At 32.2% G+C, this 23,842-nt stretch overlaps 2 protein-coding genes across 3 annotated transcripts; both read right to left on the bottom strand.

Moving 5' to 3' along the window:
* Positions 1–4,501: 4,501 nt before the first annotated feature.
* LOC107889741 (peptidyl-prolyl cis-trans isomerase PASTICCINO1) lies at positions 4,502–10,715 on the bottom strand. Of its 2 annotated transcripts, XM_016814290.2 has the most exons (21): positions 10,522–10,715; positions 10,253–10,332; positions 10,078–10,162; positions 9,856–9,925; positions 9,574–9,671; positions 9,311–9,433; positions 9,037–9,069; positions 8,713–8,771; positions 8,523–8,607; positions 8,210–8,368; positions 8,053–8,110; positions 7,525–7,673; positions 7,252–7,349; positions 7,084–7,153; positions 6,605–6,664; positions 6,367–6,423; positions 5,957–6,025; positions 5,749–5,826; positions 5,236–5,337; positions 5,086–5,157; positions 4,502–4,996 (listed from the first exon to the last, which is right to left on the bottom strand). In XM_016814290.2, the coding sequence occupies exons 2-21, from the start codon at positions 10,324–10,326 to the stop codon at positions 4,721–4,723; spliced, it is 1,875 nt and encodes a 624-aa protein (XP_016669779.2). In that variant the 5' UTR covers positions 10,327–10,332; positions 10,522–10,715; the 3' UTR covers positions 4,502–4,720. The 2 variants fall into 2 exon arrangements, with proteins under 2 accessions (XP_016669779.2, XP_040932784.1); XM_041076850.1 differs by lacking the exons at positions 9,856–9,925; positions 10,078–10,162; positions 10,253–10,332; positions 10,522–10,715 and having other exon boundaries at positions 9,311–9,458.
* A 7,132-nt stretch (positions 10,716–17,847) lies between these two features.
* Positions 17,848–20,174, bottom strand: LOC107889740 (uncharacterized). Its single transcript, XM_016814289.2, has 5 exons — positions 19,535–20,174; positions 19,132–19,440; positions 18,742–19,057; positions 18,539–18,655; positions 17,848–18,431 (listed from the first exon to the last, which is right to left on the bottom strand). Exons 1-5 carry the CDS (start codon positions 19,883–19,885, stop codon positions 18,310–18,312), a joined length of 1,215 nt encoding a protein of 404 aa, XP_016669778.1. The 5' UTR covers positions 19,886–20,174; the 3' UTR covers positions 17,848–18,309.
* Between the last annotated feature and the right edge of the window lie 3,668 nt (positions 20,175–23,842).

Here is a 23,842-nt window from a genome sequence, read left to right as displayed (position 1 = left end):
ACCCTTGAAGTAGCTTTGCAATACTATAAGAGAAAGAGAAATAAAAGAAGTAAGCATAAAGCATAGTAAGTTTACTAGCAAATAAATAACAATATTTAACTTAAATAATTAAACTCAATGTCTATATCTCTAGTTTACTCTTTAGTTAATCTCATACTAGTTCTCTTACTTATTTACTTAGAATACTTGTGTGCATAACTTACTCAATCCTTGCTGCATCGTTGAACATCAATTGATAGTATAATAAGTTCTTAAGTCTTACAACTTACCTGAGCTTGCCATTTATGCTTTAAACTGAACTTTCATGAACATGATTCGTTTACAAGCCCGTTGAGCTACATTGGAATAATAAGGATACTCGGGTCTCTTCTGATAATAACATGCCAAAGCCATGTCCCAGACATGGTCTTACATGGGATGTTCTCGTGATGGTGCCCATGCCATGTCCCAGACATGGTCTTATAGGGGACCTCTCATCTCGGTGCCAACGCCATGTCCCAGACATGGTCTTACATGGGACCTCTCGTCTCGGTGCCCATGCCATGTCCCAGACATGGTCTTACAGGGGACCTCTCATGATCTTAAGGATGCCAATGCCATGTCCCAGACATGGTCTTACATGGGATCTCTTTACCCAAATGTCATGACATTCGTATCCAGTATCATCCTTATGTATCAACGGGACTTTTAAATTTTAATTCTCTATCATTTCATGCTTGGATCATCATCAAATAAATTCATAAAATAAATTCATAATTGCTGGAAATTAACAGCATTAATAATAAATATTGAAATATTGCATTTATTTACCGTAAACTTACCTCGGTACCAATTATAGCCAAATTCACCAACTTAGTCTTCAACTTTATTCTTCCCTTTGTCTAACCTCGAGTTTCGTACTTCTTGATCTAAAATAGTAAATTTAACTTATTTAATAATCACATTCATCAAAACAGCCCTCGACTCTAACTTTTCAAAATTACAATTTTACCCCTAAACTTTTACATAATTACATTTTTGCCCCAAGGCTCGGAAATTAAACTTCATCTCTTATTCTTATGTTTTATAACATTCTGAACATTTTTCCCTTCTATGGCAACATCAAATTCCCACTCTAACATGTACTTATGAACATTAGGTATTTTTACCGATTATGTCGTTTTACTCGTTTTCACTTAAAATCGCTTAGCAAAAGTTGTTTAACATAATTTCTAGCTTCATATTCTATCATAAAACATCAAAATAAACACTTTTCACCTATGGGTATTTTTCCAAATATAAACCCTAGGTTAAATTATTGCTAGAATAAGCTAAATTAAGCTACCGGGATCTCAAAAACGTAAAGAACATTAAAAACGGGGCTTGGGATCACTTACTATGGATCTTGGAAGCTTGAAAACCCTAACTATGGCTTCCCCCTTGCTGATTTCGTTCATATGAAGAAGATGATGATTTTTGCCATCTTTTCCCTTTTAATTCATTTTAATTACTAGATTACCAAATTGCCCCTAACTTAAAAATTTTCTATTTCACTTATCTCATGTCCATTTTTGTCTACCAAGTTACCAATGGTATAATTACCATATAAGGACCTCCAATTTAAAGTTTCATAACAATTGGACACCTCTAACATGTAGAACTCAACTTTTGCACTTTTTACAATTTAGTTCTTTTGACTAAATTGAGTGCCCAAACGTCGAAATTTTCGAACGAAATTTTCAAAAAATCATTTTGTGAAATTTTAGACCATAAAAATATAAGAAAAATAAAATTTTTCTCATCGGATTTGTGGTTCCGAAACCACTGTTCCGATAACCTCAAATTTGGGCCATTACACAGTCATAACGAGCTTTAGGCAAAATTACAGTTTTCTGGTGGTCATATCTTTCTTTTAGATTGGCCCAAAGAATTTGAGGGTCTTTAACAGTCAAATATTCGGTCTTTAGACCTTCATGAAGGTGATGGCGAAGGAAAATCATGGCCTTGGCCTTATCTTGTGTACTTTCTTCATTTCCCTCCTTAATAGTCTCACCAAGACCCTTTGCATCTAAGTGAATTTCAGCATCTAGTACCCATGATAAATAGCTATTTCCAGTGATGTCCAGAGCCACAAATTCGAGTTTTGTAAGATTTGACATTATAAACTATAAGACAAAATATACAAGTCAATAATGTAAAATAAAGCATGTTAATATGCAAATGAAATAACACATATGCAAATGAAATAGATCAACTTGTTACCCTTACTTCACCAAAGCGTCATTCGGCAATCTTTAAGGAAAAATTTATTGACCTTGATTTCTTGTATTAGAGACTCGTGCTGATAACGTGTTATAAAATAATAAAGAAAGAATAAACTAAAATGTGATAGAAGAAAGAGTGTAGAGAGAATATAGAAGAAAGAGTGTATCTTTTTTATATATATTTTTCATGAGTACATGAGCCCCATATATATAGGGGTTAAAAGTAACTCTCTAATTATTATAGGGCATGTAAAGGGTCATGACATTTTATCTCCCATATTAATGGCGTATAGGAAAAGTCTCATAACTTATGGGGTATAGGAAGAGTTTTATAACTTATGGGGATGATAGTGACATCCACATAAATATTTCATAACAGTAATATATTTATTTATAAGAATTTATGACCAAAAAGTATGACAACAACTTATTTATGTGTCCATGCTATATATTATAAAAATAATAATTTATTCATAAAAAATGTTATAGCCTTTTTTTAATTATAACTTATTTATAAAAAAATAGAAGTAAAAAATATATATTATTTCTAAGAAGTGTTATGAAAGTTACTAAACAATTTATAAATTTTTTTTTATAAATGTATATTATAAAATGAATATTATTTTTATTTAATTTATGTATTATAAAAAGAGATACAACTTAGCATAAGTCTTTCTTTAAATTAATTTTATATAAGTTTTTATAATTAAATATACGAGTTATTTGGATCCAAATATTATAAGGTCGGTGTTAATTATACAAATACAAAAAGTTTTCTTACACTATAACATGGTGTATGATATCATTTGAGAGAATGGTGTTCGACACAAGCACCGTAGACAGCTCGCGAACTCTTTAATTTGAGACATTTAAGACTTAAAAATATGATTGAAAAGACTTTTGTTATTCTAAAAAAATGTTTTTCACATTAGCAACATTACCTTAATATAATATAAAAAAATAATGATAATATTTTTATTCAAATCGGGTGAGCAAAATTTTATGTCTAAATTTTAGATTAGATTCAAGCTTAAAATTTTGGTTAAACCGAATTTGACACATGAAGGCATCTATCATTAACTAAGCGAAATATACATGGCAAAAGATTAACAGCTACACGTGCTTGGATAAATTAGGATTTAAATTTAAAAAAAAAAACCAAAAATGTATATGATGGGGCTTAATGTTGATGTCATGATCATTGGGTATGGGCTTTTGCCATAAAAGATTTATGGACAATAACTTAAAGAGAAGTCAGTCCTAGCATCATGGAAAGATGATAATCTTCCCTACCTTAGTATCATGACGAACTTGCAAGCCATATATCTCTGAAACGGTTACAAAAATTACGACATTATTAAACAAGTTGGAAGAAGTTGTAATGAACTGAGACACTGAATCATCCCCCAAATCATGTTTTTCTAACTATTTAAAAAGGTCTGTTTATGGCTTAATTAAAATGATCCAAACAACTTAGAGTAAGAAATGGCCCGACTTCTACCCCCTCAGCTTTTCTTTCTACTGATCTTGGTGGTCATCATCCATCACTCATACGGACTTAAGCATTTGAAAGGTATAGCCCTCGTCGACGAGGTTTGCCGCCACACATCCCACAATGAATATTGCGTCGATACCATAATCCCAAAGCCACCATTATCCGGGGAAAGGATCGCCAGTACCACTTTGGGTTGGGCACAGATAAAAGCTCTGGAAGCCGGAACCATCATAGCTAGTCTACTTAATGATTCTTCTTCCATCTTACCAGTAGCAAAGAACCCTCTACAGGCCAAAGAGCTTCTCCAAATATGTTGGGATTCTAACATGAACACCATGGAGGACCTTTGGATTGCTAGCAGTTTATTTTACAATAAGATCATCAATCCCATGATTGCTCGTCTGTATCATGCTGCAAATACCACCAGAGTTTGCCAAGATGGCCTAAAAGGAACCGGTTTTACAGCCTTGGCTGCTAAGATCGAGGCTATAATTAAGCTCTGTGAAATTTGTGTCGTCTCCACCAACTTCTTTGTTAACGGTGCTCATTAAAAGCTTTTACCCATGAATTGTGTGTGCATGTAATAGATAAATAAAGGGTTCCCTTTTGAGTATTGCACAAAATATTTCTAATGGAATCCCTCGTAATATTTTACATCTTCAAATACCAAAATCAACTATCAGTCTGTCATCTCAAGTCTGCTTGAAGGCTTAAAAAATTTGCGATGAAGAATATTCACATATGACATACGTTGTAACAAATATAGAAGATCATTGGATACCCTTCACATTTCTTATTGATAAATTTTGGTACCTCGGTTTCAATTCTAACGATATGAGAAGAGAGTTAAAAGTTTTGAAGAATCAGAGACCTCTGAAACACAACTCGATTGACAAAATTATGGGAAAAGAGTTGAAAGACAGGAAGAAACCTTACTCTTTTCTAAAATTATACCTAGTAGTTTTATTCTTCCCTGAGAAACTTAGAGTATGGTACATTTATCAATGCCAAGAGCTGAAAATATTCTTCTCCCAGAAGGCCACAAGCTGTAAAACCAGCCCATTCCATATTGACCACCATCAGCTTCATTACAATGTTGAGAATCGTCTCTTTCTAAGAATGGCGCCGACAAATCATTCTTCTGGTTTTCACCAGTGATCTCACCTCCAGCTCTATCTTCAACTTGAACTTCTGCAATTTCTCCTGGCTTCTTGTCAAATAGTCCTTTAAATTGTTTGCGAGCCTTCCTCTCTACTTCCTGCTCATAAACTCGACAAATATACATAATGAGTTCCCATGTTTCGACTGTGTTGAATGGAAAACAAAGCATATCACTGACTAACACACCTGCTCTTGCTTCTTCAGTTTTGCTAGAGCTGCAGTTGCATCTGGTTCTGATGACTTATCAACTTTGATCATCTGATAGTATCCAGAAACAGGGTTTTAGATTGGTCAAGAATCCAGTTTGAGAGCAATAAGCTTAAAGATTTACAGTACCATTTGGAAATCAAATCTTGCTTCCTCGAAATCTCCAGCTGCCATGTAAGCCATTCCACGACGGTATAGTGCCTTTGCATGTACAGGCGTTGCATCTAAAACCTACATAGTTTAAATAAAAATATCACCAAATCCATGGCCTATCCTCAAACAATCTATTATTTAGATACGTAAACTAGTCAAACAGAAAGCAGCTCATGGCAAAGCATTTTCCTGATCCACTATGTTGGTTGTTTTTATCTTTATTTCTTCCCTGAGTTCAACTTTAAACCTCAAAATTAGATGTACACAAAATTTTCCTTGTGAAGTTGAGAAACCAATCACCACGTTATTTTGGTAACAATCTGATTAATTTGAATATCCTTTAACTCTTGCATGAAAGATGATATTTTACCTTTGGTTATTTATGATAATAATATGCATCTCTTCACATGAACACCAATAAAATCACAAAAATTTCTTCCTAATGGAAGAAAGAAAGATAAAGAGTTTCAATTTGAAGTCATAACAAACCTTATTACATGCGTCAATGGACTTTCTGCACTCTCCCATTTTGAGGAAGCACGCAGCTACATTCAGATGTAAAGAATTCTTCATGCAATAAATCAGAAAAGTAGAAATTAATAGTATCCAGAAACAGCTATCTAATATCATGTACCAACTGATAGATCAAAGGACAGGATAAATTCTTTCAGTCACCACGAGGCAGGAAGAAACTTACTCTTGTGTCTAAAAACACTTTTCCTTCCTCATCCGTTTGTGGATTAACATGATTGAACTCCCGAAGCACCTATAAATAAAGCAACACATGGAATTGAGCTACATATGAACTCCAATGTACCACAGTAGAAAACACTTTCACTGATTTCACATGAACATCTACTAAATAAAGTGTATTTAGGCTTACCCTATAGCCATTACCAATTCATTTGGATTGGATGTTAAGCTTGGTTTTCTGATCTGGGTTATTTATTTTGTTTTTCTATCATTTATCACCATATTTGTTTACCACAATGTAGGCCAATTTCTTTTAATTGTTCTTATTGGGCTTAGATATTTGGTTGATGCTTAAAGCATAGTTCATGATCCCAAAGGAGATATAAGATCTGTTTAAAACAGCTGACATACTACCTTTTCATATTTTGCCTTGGCAAGTTCAAATTTTCCCTCTTTGAAGAGTCGGTTACCCTGCAGACAAATGGTTAAATATTCAAATTAATAGTCTTACAGCATAACAAAACAAAAGATTAAACAATTAATGTGCATCACCACAACAGCTTGCAAGCATACACATGGAGATGGGGCTGTAAAGTGTACGACCAGACAACGGCTCATTTAGGAAGAATGCAACATAAAATATGCCACATACCGTCACTCGAATTTTTTCTGCTTCATCCATTATTTCCTGAAAGTTCAAACCAGTCCAATCCTGTAATGAAGATTTGAGTTAGGATGCACTATTTGTCATGACAAAATATTAGTGCACAATGACAATGTAACGACTATATTATCCAACCTAAAACCAATTAATTATAGGTGGAAGGGTCTAACTTGAATATAAGCCTACAGAAAACCCAATTTAAAGATGTGGGATAACACCACTTAACATTCCCTCTCACATCTATCTCAACGAGGGCCTACATGCGGACAGCCTTACAAGGGGTACTTAACCAAAGCAAGAACAGAACACACCTGAGCTTTGATATTATGTTAAGCATCCACCCTAAAACCAATTGTTTATAGGCAGAAGGACCTAACTTGAATGTAATAGCATATGAAAGTCAAGACTTAATAGATGTCAGATAACACTGCCTAAAACCAATTGTTACTATAAGATGACTTCATTACCTTTGGCATCTCAAAACCAAGAAGCTCAATTTCCCATTGAACATGAGCGCCTTCAGGAACACTAGGTAGCCTAATCCAATTGGAAGCAAGGCACTTTGGTCATCCATAAAAAAAGAAAATTAAATAATGATATTCAGAGAGAATAAATAAATAAATAAAAAGAGCAACCTTGAGAATTTGTCATATGCATAGTCAGGAGGGCATGTGACAAGAGCAATCTCCCCAGGTAGCATCAAACGGACACACATTTCAAATCCCTCAGGCACCTGTAAGGAAAAATAAAAGTTCACAAGATCCAAGGCACAGTCCCAATCTAACATTATAATTTTGATCAAAGCAATTTGGATAATTGGTATTGATATTACATTTTGATTTTCAACTAGAACAAGATGAAGATAAAAGAATCCACAAAACCTTTTCAACTTTATAGGGAGAACTTACCATCCCTTCTCCGGAACTGAACTCCAAAGGTTCGCCCTGGTTATCAACTCTTGTATCATAGAATACTGTCTTTTCTTCATTAAGAAGCATGCCCTTGTAATGGACTTGTAAAAGACTGTCATGAAGTGGGCAATCCATGGGAAAGTCCCCTGCTTGTTCCAAACAACAAAGAAAATCATCATCCACGCACCCACACAAAGAGTATTGCCAACAGACAGACACAATTACAGGAATATGAAATGGAATCGGTAACTAGCACATAAATTGCAGATATGAAACTCAAAATTTTAAGCATCATCCTAGGTATCTTCCATCAAAGAAGAATGAGTGTAGAAACTGTAATTCTAAATAAAACTTTCAAATGAATGAACAAATAGAATGACAATGTCACATGAGCATAACTAATGATATGTCAACAATAGATTTGTTCATTGAATGAATCTCGCATGGAATAAGGAAGCGAAAACTGAAGAGATTTTAACAAAGCTATCTCTTTGTGGCAATATTTAATCAAATAACAAACAGCACCTTTTCCATCATGTAGTCGTCGTTTAATTAGGCGACCATCTCCCAGCATGTCCCTCACCTATAAGTCAAACACTCTAGAGCTCACTTACATCCATAATTTGGTAATTCAAAATTAAACATATGCATGAGAAATATCTGTAGCAGAGCAATGACTTACCTGGATGAAGTGGACAAGCTCAACTTCAAAATGAACTTCTTCATAGTCTTCTATCATGGGCAATAAAGGAGATGGGGTTAAGTATTGATTGGTAACATAAACTACCGCCTTCTCTTTCCGTGTCATTGTTCCTATTCCCATCTCAAGACCTTTAGGTACCTAAATATTATTGGATCAAGAACAAAATCTATATCAAAAGTAGCTTAAGCATGACAACACGAAGCAGGATAGAACAAGCGCATGATTAGATAAAGAAAACCAGGATGACTAATTAAAAAAAAAAAGAACTCTACAAGACATATAAATCACCAACCTCACATTTCCCAAAAGTAAAGAAATATGGTTCTCCTTCAGTGTGTGACATAATCACTTTCCCATCACCTGTCTTTGCAGAAATCCTGAAAGGTTCACATAAGATACATCTAACAAATGATCTAAACCATTCTGGAAAGCTTAGTGCAATGCACTCAAAAGAATACAAAAAGGCTTGAGAAAAAGCTTACCAAGCTTTTACTTCATATGGTTCCCTTGGTGATTCCCAACCCTGTCCTTCATCTATCACCTAATTATATTAAGTATTAATGAGGTGATGTCTTTCAGAATAAAATAAATATGGTGCAAGTATGGAGGACAGAATGAAGTCCAAACAGCAACAGTACAACAAACCAAAAATGATGATGATAATAATGAACTATGTAGCTGCAATGCATTAAAATTTGACAGCATATTTAAAAACTAGGAATATGGTCTAATATTCCTTGCATACTTCCTAGTTCCAGCTAGTACCATATTCCTAGCAAAATATAAGCGCTGCTATGGCACTTTACCTTCTTTAAAACTCCCAAATCATCAGACACAACCTGAAAATGGGCAGAAAAAATAACAAGCCATTAGAACTAAAAATAGGCTACATGTGAATTAATCAATAATATCTAGATATCACCAGCTCCTCAAAAATATGATATGAATGCTAATGACATTACAAAGAAAGCATGTATGGGAACACTGAATACACATTGTGTAAAGGGATAATAAGTGCATTATGCCAAAATGCTACAACAAAAAGGAAAAATAGCAAATTTGAACTTTAGCAATTCTTGCCTTGGCTTTGGAGAAATCTATCAACTCAATCTCAAAATGGAGATCATATTCTTTGGGGAAACTACTAGGAGCTGGAACAGGGCAATCCTCCTCCCCATAGTGCATTTGAGGCATCATTTTGAACTGAAGCAAGAGATGTCACCAGATTCTTTTAAGAAATAAAAAGAAATGAGAAATCAAAGTTCCTTTATTTTCACTTTTGGTAAAGAATTTTGGAGCAATAAACACAAATATAGTTCAGTGAACTACGAAGACAACAATACCATTGCCACTTCACCCTTCAGCATCGTTGGAATCCCTTCCAACAAGCCCAATATCATTTTGCTCTTGCCCAATACGTTTCTTATCGGAATGCCTTTCCCTGTCACATAAAGGAATGTCAATTCATTTTTTTCTAGAAAAGCAAGTACCATTAGACAATTCAACTATGCACACTCTTTAACTTAAGACCAACTTATCCAACTTCAATATTCCACAATTCACCAGAGAGCAAGGGCGCAAAATTATCCCTCAAAGTTAAATCTCATCAAATGCTTAGTATTCACCTCCATGTTCTGATCTCGTTGACTCAACGACAACTCCATCCAATGTCCTAACCGTGCAATGATATATAATCTACAAAACATTAGAAAAGAAAACAAAGAACTACCAATTCACAACTCAACCCATTGTATTGTTTTTCATACTATATATTCTCTATTACAAATGCAAAAAAAAAAAAAAAAACTGCATTTCACATATCCAATTATGAACAAAAAAGATATAACCTGATCACCATCTGAAGGATTTGATTCTCCTCCTCCAGGTCTCATCAAAGCTTTCATTAGGCTTCCAGGAACAATTTTCTTTCTCCTATTAATTACAAACCCAAAATAAAAACCGTATTGTTTTATTTTCCTAAAAGTTCGAAAAAAAATATGGTTGAAGAAGAAACAAAGCTACCTCTTGTCATCCTCAGACTCCGATTTCTTCTTCTGCGGTACATAGCTCTGCTCAGCATCTTCCTCTGACGCCATCGTTAACTGAATACTTGAACAATATTACACTATGATCGCAGTTTGTTTAAGCTTAATTTCAACTAAACAGTCGTAATTAACTGTTTGAAAGTCGCTCCATTTCTTCTTCTTAGTAACCAAAATTAAACCCCAAAAAAAGAACCCAAAAATTAAAACTTGTGAACATTAAACTAAATAAATAATTAAAATAATTACCGGGAATTCGCGAATGTTCAAGAGTGGTTGACCAAATGTCGTTGATGTTTCCAAGCGTCCAGGCGAATGCCGCGACAAAGTCCGTCAGCTAATGTTCGATCATTGATCACTTCACAATAAGATCATGGACCAATCGTAGCCGTTGATGATGTTGAAATTTCATAGCATGATGAGGCGCTAACCGCTAACTAGTGCACCAGCTTTGACGCCATACTATTATTAATGGTAGGAACGCAAGTGGGCCAGTATAGCCAGCCCAGCAGCGTCTAGGGGGCTATTTTCGCCTCACCTAAGTCAGACCAAAAACGGGCCGTTGGGTTTGTTTTATTACTATGAAAATGAGACCGATTGTGGATTTATGACTTTATGTTGGGTTTTTTCAAATTAGATTGTTAATTTTTAATTTAATCATCGATTAAAAAAAAAAACTTGATTTTGCAAGATCTTGTTTTTTAATCCAGTTGAAGATCCCTTTTAAGAGTTGATACCATTATTAAATACAATGACAATTACATTATTATCTCACCTGCCCATCCATTTTTATTACGTCTTTCTCTTCTCCATACTCCTTCAACCTCACCTACAAGAGTTTTCTTTCTTTACTTTTTCCCAAGCTTTTTTTTGCAAGCAATGTTAGAATGGTTATTATGTTGGGAATTGTTCCTGGGAGGCCTCCCACATTCTCACGTTTCGTGAGGTTACTTCCATGCGTTCATTTTTATTACTCTCAATTTTCATATCTTTATCTGTAAGATAGTGAGATACGTAATTTGTAGTTTTTTTATAAAGAACCATCGCTATAAATATCAATTAACATAGTGTCTCTAAGCATTGAAGAATAAAACAAAAATATATATATTCTATCTAGTAATATTTTCGAGTGCTTAGAAGATTTTGTCGATTTTCAATTTTGCATACGATTAAATTTGACAACATTGTCGATGATTTAACGTGCTCAACAATAATGTAACAACATTTAAATTTTTACATTTGATTCAAACAATAAACTATCAGCAGCGCTAATCTCACTAGAAATTGGAAGAAGCAAAGGAAATTGGAAAGTAACAATCCACTAAATAGTCAGAGTAAAAGAGCATAACTGGAAGCAGACCGCGGCAACAACAAGGAAGGGATTAATTGACTATACTTTAGTTGGATCGATTGATTCAATTTCAACAACAATGTATCTTTTATTAAATGCCAACAAAAAACGAATTTCTTTCATACCAAAAAAATATTTTTTAAAGAAAATTAGCTTACTTTTGATAAGCGCTATCACAAACAACACTTTATCATAATTTTATTTGTCACTTGGTTTTATGGTTAAGATGTGTGTTAATTATCCTGTAAATGTTGTGTTTTATTTTAATTTCTATTTTTATACCTATTACCTATTTTATTTATATATATAAATAAGAATAATTAATTATATTTATTATATAATTTGGTTGGGTAGATTGTATTTTTAGTAAGTTTGAGGGGCCTTTTATTAAAATAAAATTGAAAGCAACGTAATTTTCTTATTCATATTGTTTTTATGAAATATAATACATCGAGCAAATAGAATTAAAAAATCTCGTGCATCTTATTTATTTTTTTAAAATTATTAATTAAAGATATGTGACAATTTTTTTAACTTCGCTTGTAAAGTTAAAAGAGCTCATCCTCTGCATATTAAATAATAATTATATTATTAATTAATAACTTCTTTATTTATGGCTTCGATATTAAATCTATTTAATTTTCAATTTAAAAAACCTAATTGTGAGATCTATTTTATTTTTTCAATTTAAAGATTTATTTATGAACTGCACCTAATTTTCAATTTAAAGTCCTAATTGAGAAGTTTATTTACTTTCCAGATTAAAGTCGTAGTTGCAAAGTTTGTTTTTATAGTTCTTGCAAATATATTCATTTTTAATAGATTTTTGTTTTGGTTTTCAATATAATAAATAAATAAATAGTAGGATAAGAGTGTACGGTACCTCTTTGCAATTGCACACGACCTATTTCACACAAAGCGTACAAAGAGGGGTAGTCCGTAGTTGTACGCACTTAATCTTGTCTAGGCTTTATAATGATTTTTACAATGACTAGGCTTCGAAATTTTCGAGAATGGGCTTCTATATTGGGTTTAAGCCTAATTTGCAATTTTCATTTATTATAGGATTAAATTAATTTTTTGTTTTATTTTTAAGGATTAAATAAATATTCAAAAATTTCTTTTTGGGGCCAAATTAAATTTTATAAAACTTGGGATAAAAACGAATTTTATTCTATTTTTTATTTAAATTAATATTAAATTCCAACTAGATTAAGTTGTCGTATTAGTAAAAGTCGGACATAATGGAGGTGAATATATTTAGAAATGGGCCCTCAAAGAAACAAACCCATAAATTTCATAAATAATTATTAATAATTGATTTTTTTATAAACCTCAAAATTATATATGAATTTTGACTTAATCTATAATTTTATATAGATAATTTGTTTCTTTTACAGTTTTATGCATATTTTTTTATTTGATCCAATTTGTTTAGATTATTAACACAATTATTGATATAGTGTCATTTTATGTTTATATATTGCATATATAATTAATTATATTTATCAAATATAAAATTAAATTAATGTATTTATTTATTTATTTCTATAAATATAAATGATTGAATCAAATATGAAGTCTCCTATACAAATTTGAACTACAATCTAAATTTTGTGTATAATTGTACCAAAATAAAATTCGTATATAATCTAATGATTTATCTCGTGACTTTTAAGTAAAATTATTTTTTTTACTTTTAAATTAATTAATTAATTAATTAATTAGGGATACATACCAAAACTATACATCAACTATGGTTTATTGTGCAATTGTATACTTGAACTTTGATTTTGTGCAATTTTATACATGAAATTTTGATTTGATCCAATATTTGTAAATTATTAACGTAATAGTTGATATAACATCATTTTATGTTTATATATTGCATACATGAATAATTATATTTATCTAATATAAAAATAAATTAATGTATTTATTTCTTTAAATGTGTATGATTAAATCAAAATTAAAGTTTCAAATATACATTTGAACCACAATTGAAGTTTCACGTGCATAATTGCACCAATTTAAAGTTAATACACACAATTATATATTAAATCAAATTTCATGTATAATTTTGAGATTTATACCATTAATTTAAGTTTCTTTTATGAAAGAAAGTTCAAAATTGACTCTGTGTTTAATTGAGTCAAAGCCTGTTTAGAGTCAAATGATCCAAAATGTCTAAATACTATATCAGGCCCAATTCAAGTTATGATCCAAAATGTCTAAATACTTTTTAATCAGGCCCAATTCAAGTTAGAGTCCAACATTTTAGGCTTGCCTGTTGGGATTAGAGTTTAGGTACCTAAATTATGTCATTTTTCATATTTTGATATCTAAATATTTATTTTATTATAAGTGATATATAATTATCTTCTTTTTTTTTTAAGTTTAAAGGTTTGACTAATGTATGGTGCCATTTTAGAAAATTAAAAAAAAGTAGTTTAGGTACTACTCGTGATAAAAAAAAAGTTTAAGTACTAAGATGAGAAAATAGGTATATATTAAAGTGATATTTGATAAATTAAAAAATAATTATTGAATTTAAGTTATAAAATTTATTTGGTATATTTATTAAAATAAGTTATATTTTTTGATAATTATAAATAGTAATTTTTTTTAAAGATAATATATTTAATGGATAATGTTAAAAGAAATAAAATACATTATTATTTAATAAGTGATAAGTAGTTGTTTATGTATTTATCATTTTCCACACTGAAAATATCCTATCATTTATTTATTTATTATTATGAACTATCAAACGTGGTTATGTGTAAGTACTTATTACTAGAATTTAATTTTTGAAAATATAAGGAAAATAGAAAATAAAAAGGGTTTTGACAAAGGCGGCGTAAGGATGACCTAAATCTAAAAAAGATGGAAAAACGCAGACAAGGAATATCGAGATACACACAGATTTTAGAAAAGGCAAAGCAACGAGACAGATTTGGGTGTGCTTTTTTTTTTTTTTTAATATGCATTTTTTATTGAAATAAGAATGTAGTGAAGAAAACGTTTTGTTTCTTACGGGAAAAGGTTTAAAAAACAAAAAAGAAGTAGAACATGACATGACTAGCCACTTCCTGCGAGAAGGCAAGAATCCCAAATTTTATTTTATTTTTCAAATCAAAAGAAAATCCTCAAAAATAAAAAATTTTCGAGGAAATATATAGGTTTTTCTATGCCAAAAATTGAAAAGATTATGTTTTCTGACATCCAACAACATGTTGGCATGATTTTAAAATTTTTAAAGAGAATTCAATAATAAATTTTTGAGCCATTAAAATATATTTTTATTAAATATTAATGTATTTTTTAAAATAAAAATTATAAATTATTTAAAAAAAATTATATAAACTTATAAAGATTATAAAATTGTAAACACTTATAAAAAGTATTAAAAAATAAAAATTATATAAACTTGTAGAAACTAAAAATAACATTCATAAAAACTTATAAATATTATAACAACTTATAAAAATTTATAACTTTAAAAAAAATATTTATAAATTATAATACATTTCTTGATTTCTTATTTGAGGATGAAACACCTAAAATCAAAATGAACATGTGGTATCAATCTAACCATTGGATAATGAAAATAATTCTAAAAATATTTCATGTTGACATATGTTAATATTTGCAACAGTTGAATAATAAAATTTTAGTTTTATAGTCATACCTAGAATACTTTATAGCATACAATACTTAGTAAACAAATTTCAACTTTTCAACGTCCAAACTATTCTACTATAATTAAATACTAGAGGTAAAAATAATAAAGTATCAATAAAAAAGAAAGTGCCCCAAAATTGTCGTTTTATCCGTGGAAGGTCAAGAACATTTGATTTATGATTTTTATATTTGCTTTATAAATACTTTTGGCTGAGCTTGGTATAACTTGATTGAACAACACCAACTTAGTTGGTAAAATTTTAAAAAACTCAATGTGTAATTTTATATGTAAACTTTGATTCAATGTGTAATTTTAAAGGTAAACTTTGATTTGGTACAATTATGCGCGTAAAATTTTAATTTTTATTCAATTATATATATTTAAAGAAAAAATATTTCAATTTATTTTTATATTTGATAAATATATTTTTTTTTGCATGCAATATGTAAAGATAAAATAATTCTATATCAATAATAATAATGTGAGAATTGTATGGAACCAATAACATTGTATATTATATTCAAATTTTATCCTTAAAAATAAGCACCAATATTGAAAAAAACACAAATAATTAGTATAGAGATGTGCATAATAAAATAAATGTGAGGTAGCCTAATCCAACTAAGTCCAACCCATTGAGCTATGAAACCAAGCCGTACGCTAGTATAAACATTTTGTTGTTGTTGACAGAATCAGACCACCTTATCTGTCAGCAATAAACCCTTCCAATAAAGCCATCACCCTACTCCATTATTTTCCATTAAGGTTTTACATTTTTGTCTATTTTCTGGCTTTAATGTTGTGTCGACAGCTCCCAAATAAGAGGTTTGGTTGGTTGGTTGGTTGAGCAAACCGTTGAAATTGTAAGATATAGGGTGGTCCTTCCTCAGCCCTTTTGCGCACACATAATTTCCACCCAAATTTCTTAGGATACTTGATATTCAATTATTTAACCTATTTTTCCACGACTAATAAAAAAACATTTGATGCATTTTAAATGAAATTTCAAGTTTGAATTTTGTAAAACAATATTAGAAGAGTTTGTATCTCTCGAATTTGGATTTAAACTGAAATAAATTATACCATTTAAACTAAATTGTAGGCCGTGGTCCATGGTAGCAGTGTTTGTTGGGTTCAGTAAGCAGTATATTACAAATATCTTGTACAGTGCGGTAACCTGGGCACATTTATAGGCAACTGATATGGGGTCGGTTTATGTTATATCCGCCGATCCAGCTCTTAGTCAGAGGGCAATACATTTAGCTAATGCAATAGCTTTTTAAGGTAGATATGCATTCCAAATTCATTAATTTTTCAAAGGAATGGGGGAGGCGTGTACTACCAAGAGTCCTTCAAATGGTTGCCCAATAAATGTTAAAGACACTGTTATTCATGGGTGGCTAATGGCTATAGCTACAAGCCAAAGTTTAGACTGAGTTGATGTGAAAGCAAAAAATAAAAATCACAAGAAGATTTGATATCAACAGTGGAATGTAATGTACAACTTTTTACTGATTAAAAAGAAAGAACAAAAAAAAAAAGCATGGATGAAATTGAAAGGTCGTTATTCGTTTTAGGTGAAGAAGAAAATATCAGCAAAACAAGAATCTGTTGGGTAATTCAGCAAACATATTGAAGTAGTCAAACAAACATCCCAAAACCCACCACATGTAAAAATGAAGCAGAATCAGAAGTAGCACAATATTTGCAGCATTAAGAGCAGTAAGGAGAAAGGACATATGAACCGACCTAAAATACACGAACCAACCACGCGTAACATACGCGAAACTTGGGTGCGTGAAAAACCGTCACGTAAACAAAAGTAGTGGGCAGCATGTGGGATGAGAGTTGAGACACGAAGGTGCATGACTCGAGCCAAAGATTCGATAGCAGCAGTAGCTGCAGCTGGTGCATGGTGGCAATGCGGTGCCATGCCCACGCATTGATTGCAACAATAGGGACGAGTTTCAAGACCCACTTTGAAATTTTATAAAGAAAGCAAATGGCAAGAAGAAAATATCTCTGCCACTCGAGATAATAATAAAAGTGAAATGGGAAAGATCACAAAAGAGAGAATGTAACCTTAATGTTGGACACGTGTACAAAACACCCATACGCTTTGGTCCACTTCCATCATGTATTTATATGCTTCCCTCCTAAGGAAAATTCCTCCTTATTTATCTTAATCTTGATTAAAAGTAGTGGGATTTTTTTAATTAAAAAATGAAAATGGTGTTTAGAAAGTGAAAATCCAAAGAGCCAGACCTTGGGGAGTGCAAAAGATCCTTCTAATTATATTAATATTGTTATTAATAATAGATAAAATTCCAACATCCAAAGACAAAGTTCATAGATTGAAAAACTTTTCTGTTGTTGTTTGACCACTTCAATCCTAGATAAAATTAAACTTAAGGACAAATCAATAATCCTTTTTTAGTACTTTAAACAGCAATGCAGTTGGTTGGACAGGTTGGAAAGGCCAACAAATTCTACAAATCGAATGACAATAAATCTGAACACCCCCCATGTGCTATGCAGAGAAAAAAAGAAGCCTTTCATTTCATCAACATTTCGTTTCTTTTTCCAACAAAATTCAAAAACTTATTGACCCAAATGCCAGAATTACAATAAAAGAGTAACCCCCCCCCCATTGAACTTTTTCACTGTTCTCCCCTAGTTAGCCCAGCCCCAACCAAAAGGAACAAAAGCTGCTGGTTGTGTGCTGTACCCATCACTGAAACTAGAAAATTCTTTATTTTTCTTCTTCTTCTTCTTCTTCTTCACCCTAAAAACCTAACCCCAAAAAACCAACCCTTTCTTTTTCATTCCCATTTTCCATTTTAAACCCTATATATCCACTATACTACTATTTTCCCTATAGCAAACTATCAAACTTCTTCCCATTTTCTTTCTTCTAACCTTAAAATTTCTAAACTTAAAAAAAAACGTTTAAAACAAGAGAACCAACAATTAGAAAGCCACCACCGCATGCAGGTTTGAGTCAATAAGTCCACTCCTGCGGTAAAAGAACTTCATGACTCATCTCTTGCTGTGGCCTCAAACTCCGCGGCTTTTGATTTCCCACAAAATTTCCCCCACTTCGAAGCCTCAAAGCAGCAGCATCTACAATTACATACAAATCCAAAAACCAAATAACTGAACAGTTAAAAAGGATATAAACAAAAATGAATCGATTCGGATTTAAGAGATCAATTAAGTACTGTAGCTACCAGAAGTGAAGCTTGGGTTGAACCGAGGGTGCTGAAGCTGGGGTTGAGCCCCAATCTCATCCAGATTCAAGTTCAAGGCCTGAGCCACTCTAGCTGGAACCAAAACAGTAGGACAAGCTGCAAAATAAGATTACACATCAGATCTATGAAATTTCGAGTGAACTATACTTTTTATAACAAAAGATTAATAAATGGATACCAACCTGTCTTCTTGCGAGGATCAGAAAAGCTTCCAACGCGACGAGGCAAGAAAACACCAGTTCCAGCACATTCCCTTTTCCCATTTGGATTGCCCAAGAAAACAGCCCGCATACCCGATCCGTTCAGTGGCTGGGGTTGCTGTTGCTGCTGCTGCTGCTGCTGCTGCAGAGGGGGCCACGCAGATGGGGCCAAACCCAAAGTCCTATTGGCATACCTTCCTCTGTTTTGGACCACATGGTTTTGCTGTTGCTGCTTCAACCCTCCCCACGCCAACGCGTTTTGTTGCTTCATTAGCTGTTGTTGCTTCAGTTGCTGGAACTGCAACAATGAAGTCCAAAATATTAATATCCTGCAGTGAAAAAAATCTGAAAACTCTGTTTTGAGGATCTTACATGAGTGGTCCGCAGCTTATTGTGAGAAAGTGACTGTTGAGTGTAAAACCCAGAAACATCGAGATTTGGAGAGGGTTTTCTAGCTGGTGGACCCAAAAGGCCTCTGTTATTGAATCCACCATACCCTTCTTCATTCATTCGCAACCTTTCCACTTCCCCGGCCGCCGCATAAAGCAAGTCCCAGGTTCCCGGCGGCGACGAAACTCGAGATTGACAGTTCGGGCTTGCACGACTAGAACCTTGCTTACAACCACAACCGCTCGGTAACGCACATAGGGTAGACTGCGGTGAACTGGACAATACCCAACCCTTAAAATCAAAGCAAAAACCGAAAACAAAATAAGAAATAACACTTAACAAACAACTTCACTCAACAAGTCTCGTGTTTAGTAGTTCAACAAACCTTGGTATTTTCAGCGGCAAACGAGCGGTCGTTTCGGCGGGAATCGTCTTCGAGAGTGCAGTGAGCCATTTGGCGAGTTAAGCCAGCGAGATAATCTTCATCACTCTCTGTTTCAGTTGAACCCAGCACAGACTCAACAGGAGAACCTAGATCCGGAGACAACCCGAGAGACCCAAACCCGCCGGGGATCTCAAAGGGAAACAAAGACTTGTTACCATCAAGCTCTAACCCGAACCCATCTTTAAGACTATTGGTATCGTTGGTAGTCTTAACTCCGTCGGCGAAAAAATCATCGTCGGTTAAGAACTGGGACGGAAGCCAAAACTCACCGTCGTCTAAAACCTCCGCCATAACCAGCAAGAGAAAAAAAAAAGAAAAAAAAAGGCCAAAAGAAAAGCAGCAAAGAGAGGTTATTAGAAGGGAAAAGAAGGGAGCATTTGGTGAGAGTAGGGAGCTCGGCGCTTAAGGGTAGGAATTAATATAATAAGCAGTTGCAGCCCTGTTGATATCGCTGGCTGTGGCAGAGATCGGGCCCAGCCAAAGAGAAAAAAGCGAAAAAGAAAAAAGAAAATGTATGAGACGAAACCAAATAACTGAGTGCTAAAGAGAGTAGTAACTGTCAACAAATGAGCATAAAAGAAATCGGGGGAAAATAGGGGAAGGATTTGTATATGTAGAGTAAAAAAGGAGAGAGAGTATTAAAAAAAAGCGGGACGAATATACAACGCGAATGGGGAGGAAGGTGAAATACACGCGCACCAACTGTAGGGTCCATGGTAGAGTTGAAGCCAGGTAGGTGGAAGCATTTGCAGCAACATGTGAGAGGTTCACCATTTTCTTTCCCTTTCTTTCGATAGTTTCAGATTTAAGCATTTTCCCCCCCTAATTATCTATAGCAAAAAATAAAATCCCAGAATTCACGAGTTTCTCTTAATGGCCTTAGGGCCACGACATGGGGGCTATGGTTCACCAACATTGCAGACATTTGTCCTGCATACTCTGTCCACTTGGCATTGCAGGGATACAATCCCTTTCCCAACTAGGGTTTCCACATATTTCTTTATCTATTCAACTTTTATTTATTATTAATGTTAAATATATATGATTAATTTTTTAAAATATTTTTAAAAGTATTTAAATAAATATTTTTTACACATTCCATTTAATTTGTAAACAATTTTGGAGGGCCATGAGTAACATTAAAGGGTGAGTTTGGTTTCACAAATGTATAATTATACTCGTAATCTCACATTTCAAACTAAAATTGCATTGCATTATAGTCATCTCGTTATTTCACATTTTAAAATAGAATATCGATAATGATAAAAAAAGAAAGAAAAATATAACACACAGATCTTACGTGAAAATCTTTTCGGGGAATAATCACGAGCAGAGAAGAAAAAAATTCACCATATCGAATTTGAATGATTACAAGAAATATAGACTACGTCTATTTATAGGTTTAGAAAACCTTATTCTAATCCACATCTATTAGAACTAATGCAGTAAGGTTGAAACACATTATTCAAATCAAGATCAAACAGAGGAAGTAAACCTTGACCTTCACCCTTGTGAATCCCCTTATTTTGCCACTTGTATTTTACTTTAATAAGAATTTGGGTCACAACTCTAACATAAATATTTATATTCTCCTATTAATTAAGACAGTGATTATGATTTATAAATTTTATTTCAATATCTATATTTACTCGTTAATATATAACATGTCATACGAAACAAACTCTATAACAAGCACAATTTAGTAAAAATACGCCTCTAGGTAATCTTACATTACATCAACCAAACATCAAAATATTGCATTTCGACCAAATGGACCAAGCAAGGTAGTATAGCATTTTCACTATTCCATCATGTAATCTTACATGAAGAAAAGTTATGGTAGGCTATTAACCTTATGGTAGTCTAGAGCAACGGCTATTAGCTTCTAGAGTAACGGTTATTACCTTTTAATAGATGGCTAAAAATGGTAATTGCAGATTATTTATCAAATGGCACTTAACCCAATCCACGTTGGCTATCATTATTGATGTTATTTTTATTTAGTTAAAACATGTTACTAGTTGTTTCTTTTGTTATTATAAAAAAAATTATATGTTATTAGACCTTATACATAGATAAGATTTAAAAATTAGTCTATATACTTAAATGGCTAAAACATAAGCCCTCTCGCTTTTCTAGTTTAAAAATCACAACCCCCTAGTAAAATTACTAGCATTTTCATCAAAATTTACAAACTTGACATGTTAATTAAATTAAGCACACCCGAGGTTGACTATAATTGAACTCTTACGTGAAGAAAAACTATGATATGTTATTAACATTATGGTAGTCTAGAATAACGATTATTAACTTTTAGTAGATAGCTAGAAATGATAATTACAGATCATTTATCAAACGACACTAAACCCAATTCACGTTCACTACCATTATTGATGTTATTTTTACTTGGTTAAAACATGTTATAAGTCGTTTCTTTCATTATTATAAAAAATATATGTTATTGGTCTTATAAGATTTAAAATGTAACACCCCTAACCCGAATCCGTCACCGGAATAGAGTTACGGAGCATTACCTGAGTTACCGATTCATTTATCAGATATTTCGTTATTTACTTATGTATATTCAAAACTGTCCATTTGCGTCATAGTCACTAAATTATTTATATCTTAAGCTACAGAACTCGAAATTAAGATCCGCTAATTTTCCCCGAAACTAGACTTACTAATCTTATTACCATAAAATTTTCAGAATTTTATAACTATTGAAATTCAGAATTTCCACATAAAACTCTAACTTCAAACTCTTTTACAATTTAGATCCCAAACATTCACTTTCTATTCAATTCTTTCAATAAAATCAGCATATAAACAATTTAAAGCTCTAATTATATGTCAAATCATCATATACTTCCAGCACATATTCATAGAAACTTTCAATTTCTTTCATAGAATCAAGAACTAATGAATTCAACAAATGGACCTAGTTGTAAAAGTCACAAAAACACAAAAATTTCAAGAATTAGTCAAGAATTGAACTTACTTGCAGTAAAAATATGAAAAACCAGCTTAAGGGAACTCTTCCATGGTGTTTTTGCTGATGATAATGCAGAAAAATAAAGAGAAATCTAGATAATTCCACTTTAGTCCTAGCTTTATTAAGTAAATTTTGCAATTTTTCAATTTTGCCCTTATTTTCTTGGTAATTTCATGCTCTTGCCGTCCCGCCCAAATAGACCTTGGGTCTATTTGCCTTTTAAACCCTCTTTCTTTTATCATTTAAGCTATTTAATCATTTCCCACAATTTTGCATTTGATACAATTTAGTCCTTTTTGTTCAATTAGCTATCAGTACTTTAAAATTTCTTGACAAAACTTTAATACTAACTTATTAACACTCCATGAATATTTATAAAAATATTTATGGCTAGATTTAAAATTCCCGAAGTCTCGATACCTCGTTTTTAATTCTAATTATTTTAATATATATATATTTTTTGTACATTTCACTATTTCAAAATTTTTCCTAACTTCACATTTAACTTATACTCACTAAATTAATAATATTTCCTACTCATTTGTCGGATTTAGTGATCTCGAATCACTGTTTCGACACCACTGAAAATTAGGCTGTTACATAAAATTTAATCTATATACTTAAATTACTAAAACATGAGCCCTTTCGCTTTCTTAGTCTGAAAATCACAGCCCCATGACTAAAATTAATGGCATTTTCATCAAGATTTACGAACTTGACATGTTAATTAGAATACACTCAAATGAGGTTGACTATAATTGATATCTTACATGAAGAAAAATAATGATATGCTATTAACTTTATGATAGTCTAGAGTAACAACTATTAGCTTTTAGTAGGTAGCTAAAAATGGTAATTACAAATCATTTATAAAACGACACTCAACCCAATATGTATTTGCTACCATTATTAATGTTATTTTTACTCGGTTAAAACATGTTATTAGTTTTTCTTTCATTATTATAAAAAAATATGTTATTGGTCATTACTCTTAGATAATATTTAAAAGTTAGTCTCTACACTAAAATGTTTAAAACATGCTATTAGTTGTTCCTTTCGTTATTATAAAAAAAATATGTTATTGGTCTTTATACTTAGATAAAATTTAAATTTTAGTTTATATACTTAAATGGCTAAAACACAAGCCCTCTCACTTTTCTAATTTAAAAATCACAGTCTCATCAGTAAAATTATTAGTATTTTTCATCAAAATTTACAAACTTGACATGTTAATTAGACTCCTCTCACATGAG

Source organism: Gossypium hirsutum, chromosome A09 (genome assembly GCF_007990345.1).
Source record: "Gossypium hirsutum isolate 1008001.06 chromosome A09, Gossypium_hirsutum_v2.1, whole genome shotgun sequence".
NCBI classification, from domain to species: domain Eukaryota; kingdom Viridiplantae; phylum Streptophyta; class Magnoliopsida; order Malvales; family Malvaceae; genus Gossypium; species Gossypium hirsutum.
This window is presented reverse-complemented; position numbering and strand designations above follow the sequence as displayed.

Bases quoted from the DNA above. Each gene is read 5' to 3' on its own strand.
- LOC107889741 (XM_016814290.2), bottom strand. From the start codon at position 10,326: ATGGCGTCAGAGGAAGATGCTGAGCAGAGCTATGTACCGCAGAAGAAG. The intron at 9,672-9,855 runs GTGAATACTAAG...TTTATGTGACAG, and splicing joins AACGAGATCAGAACATGGAG to GGAAAGGCATTCCGATAAGA. The intron at 8,772-9,036 runs GTAAAGTGCCAT...TAATATAATTAG, and splicing joins ATTTGGGAGTTTTAAAGAAG to GTGATAGATGAAGGACAGGG.
- LOC107889740 (XM_016814289.2), bottom strand. From the start codon at position 19,885: ATGGCGGAGGTTTTAGACGACGGTGAGTTTTGGCTTCCGTCCCAGTTC. The intron at 19,441-19,534 runs GTTTGTTGAACT...TTTGATTTTAAG, and splicing joins TTGCCGCTGAAAATACCAAG to GGTTGGGTATTGTCCAGTTC. The intron at 19,058-19,131 runs GTAAGATCCTCA...TCATTGTTGCAG, and splicing joins ATAAGCTGCGGACCACTCAT to TTCCAGCAACTGAAGCAACA.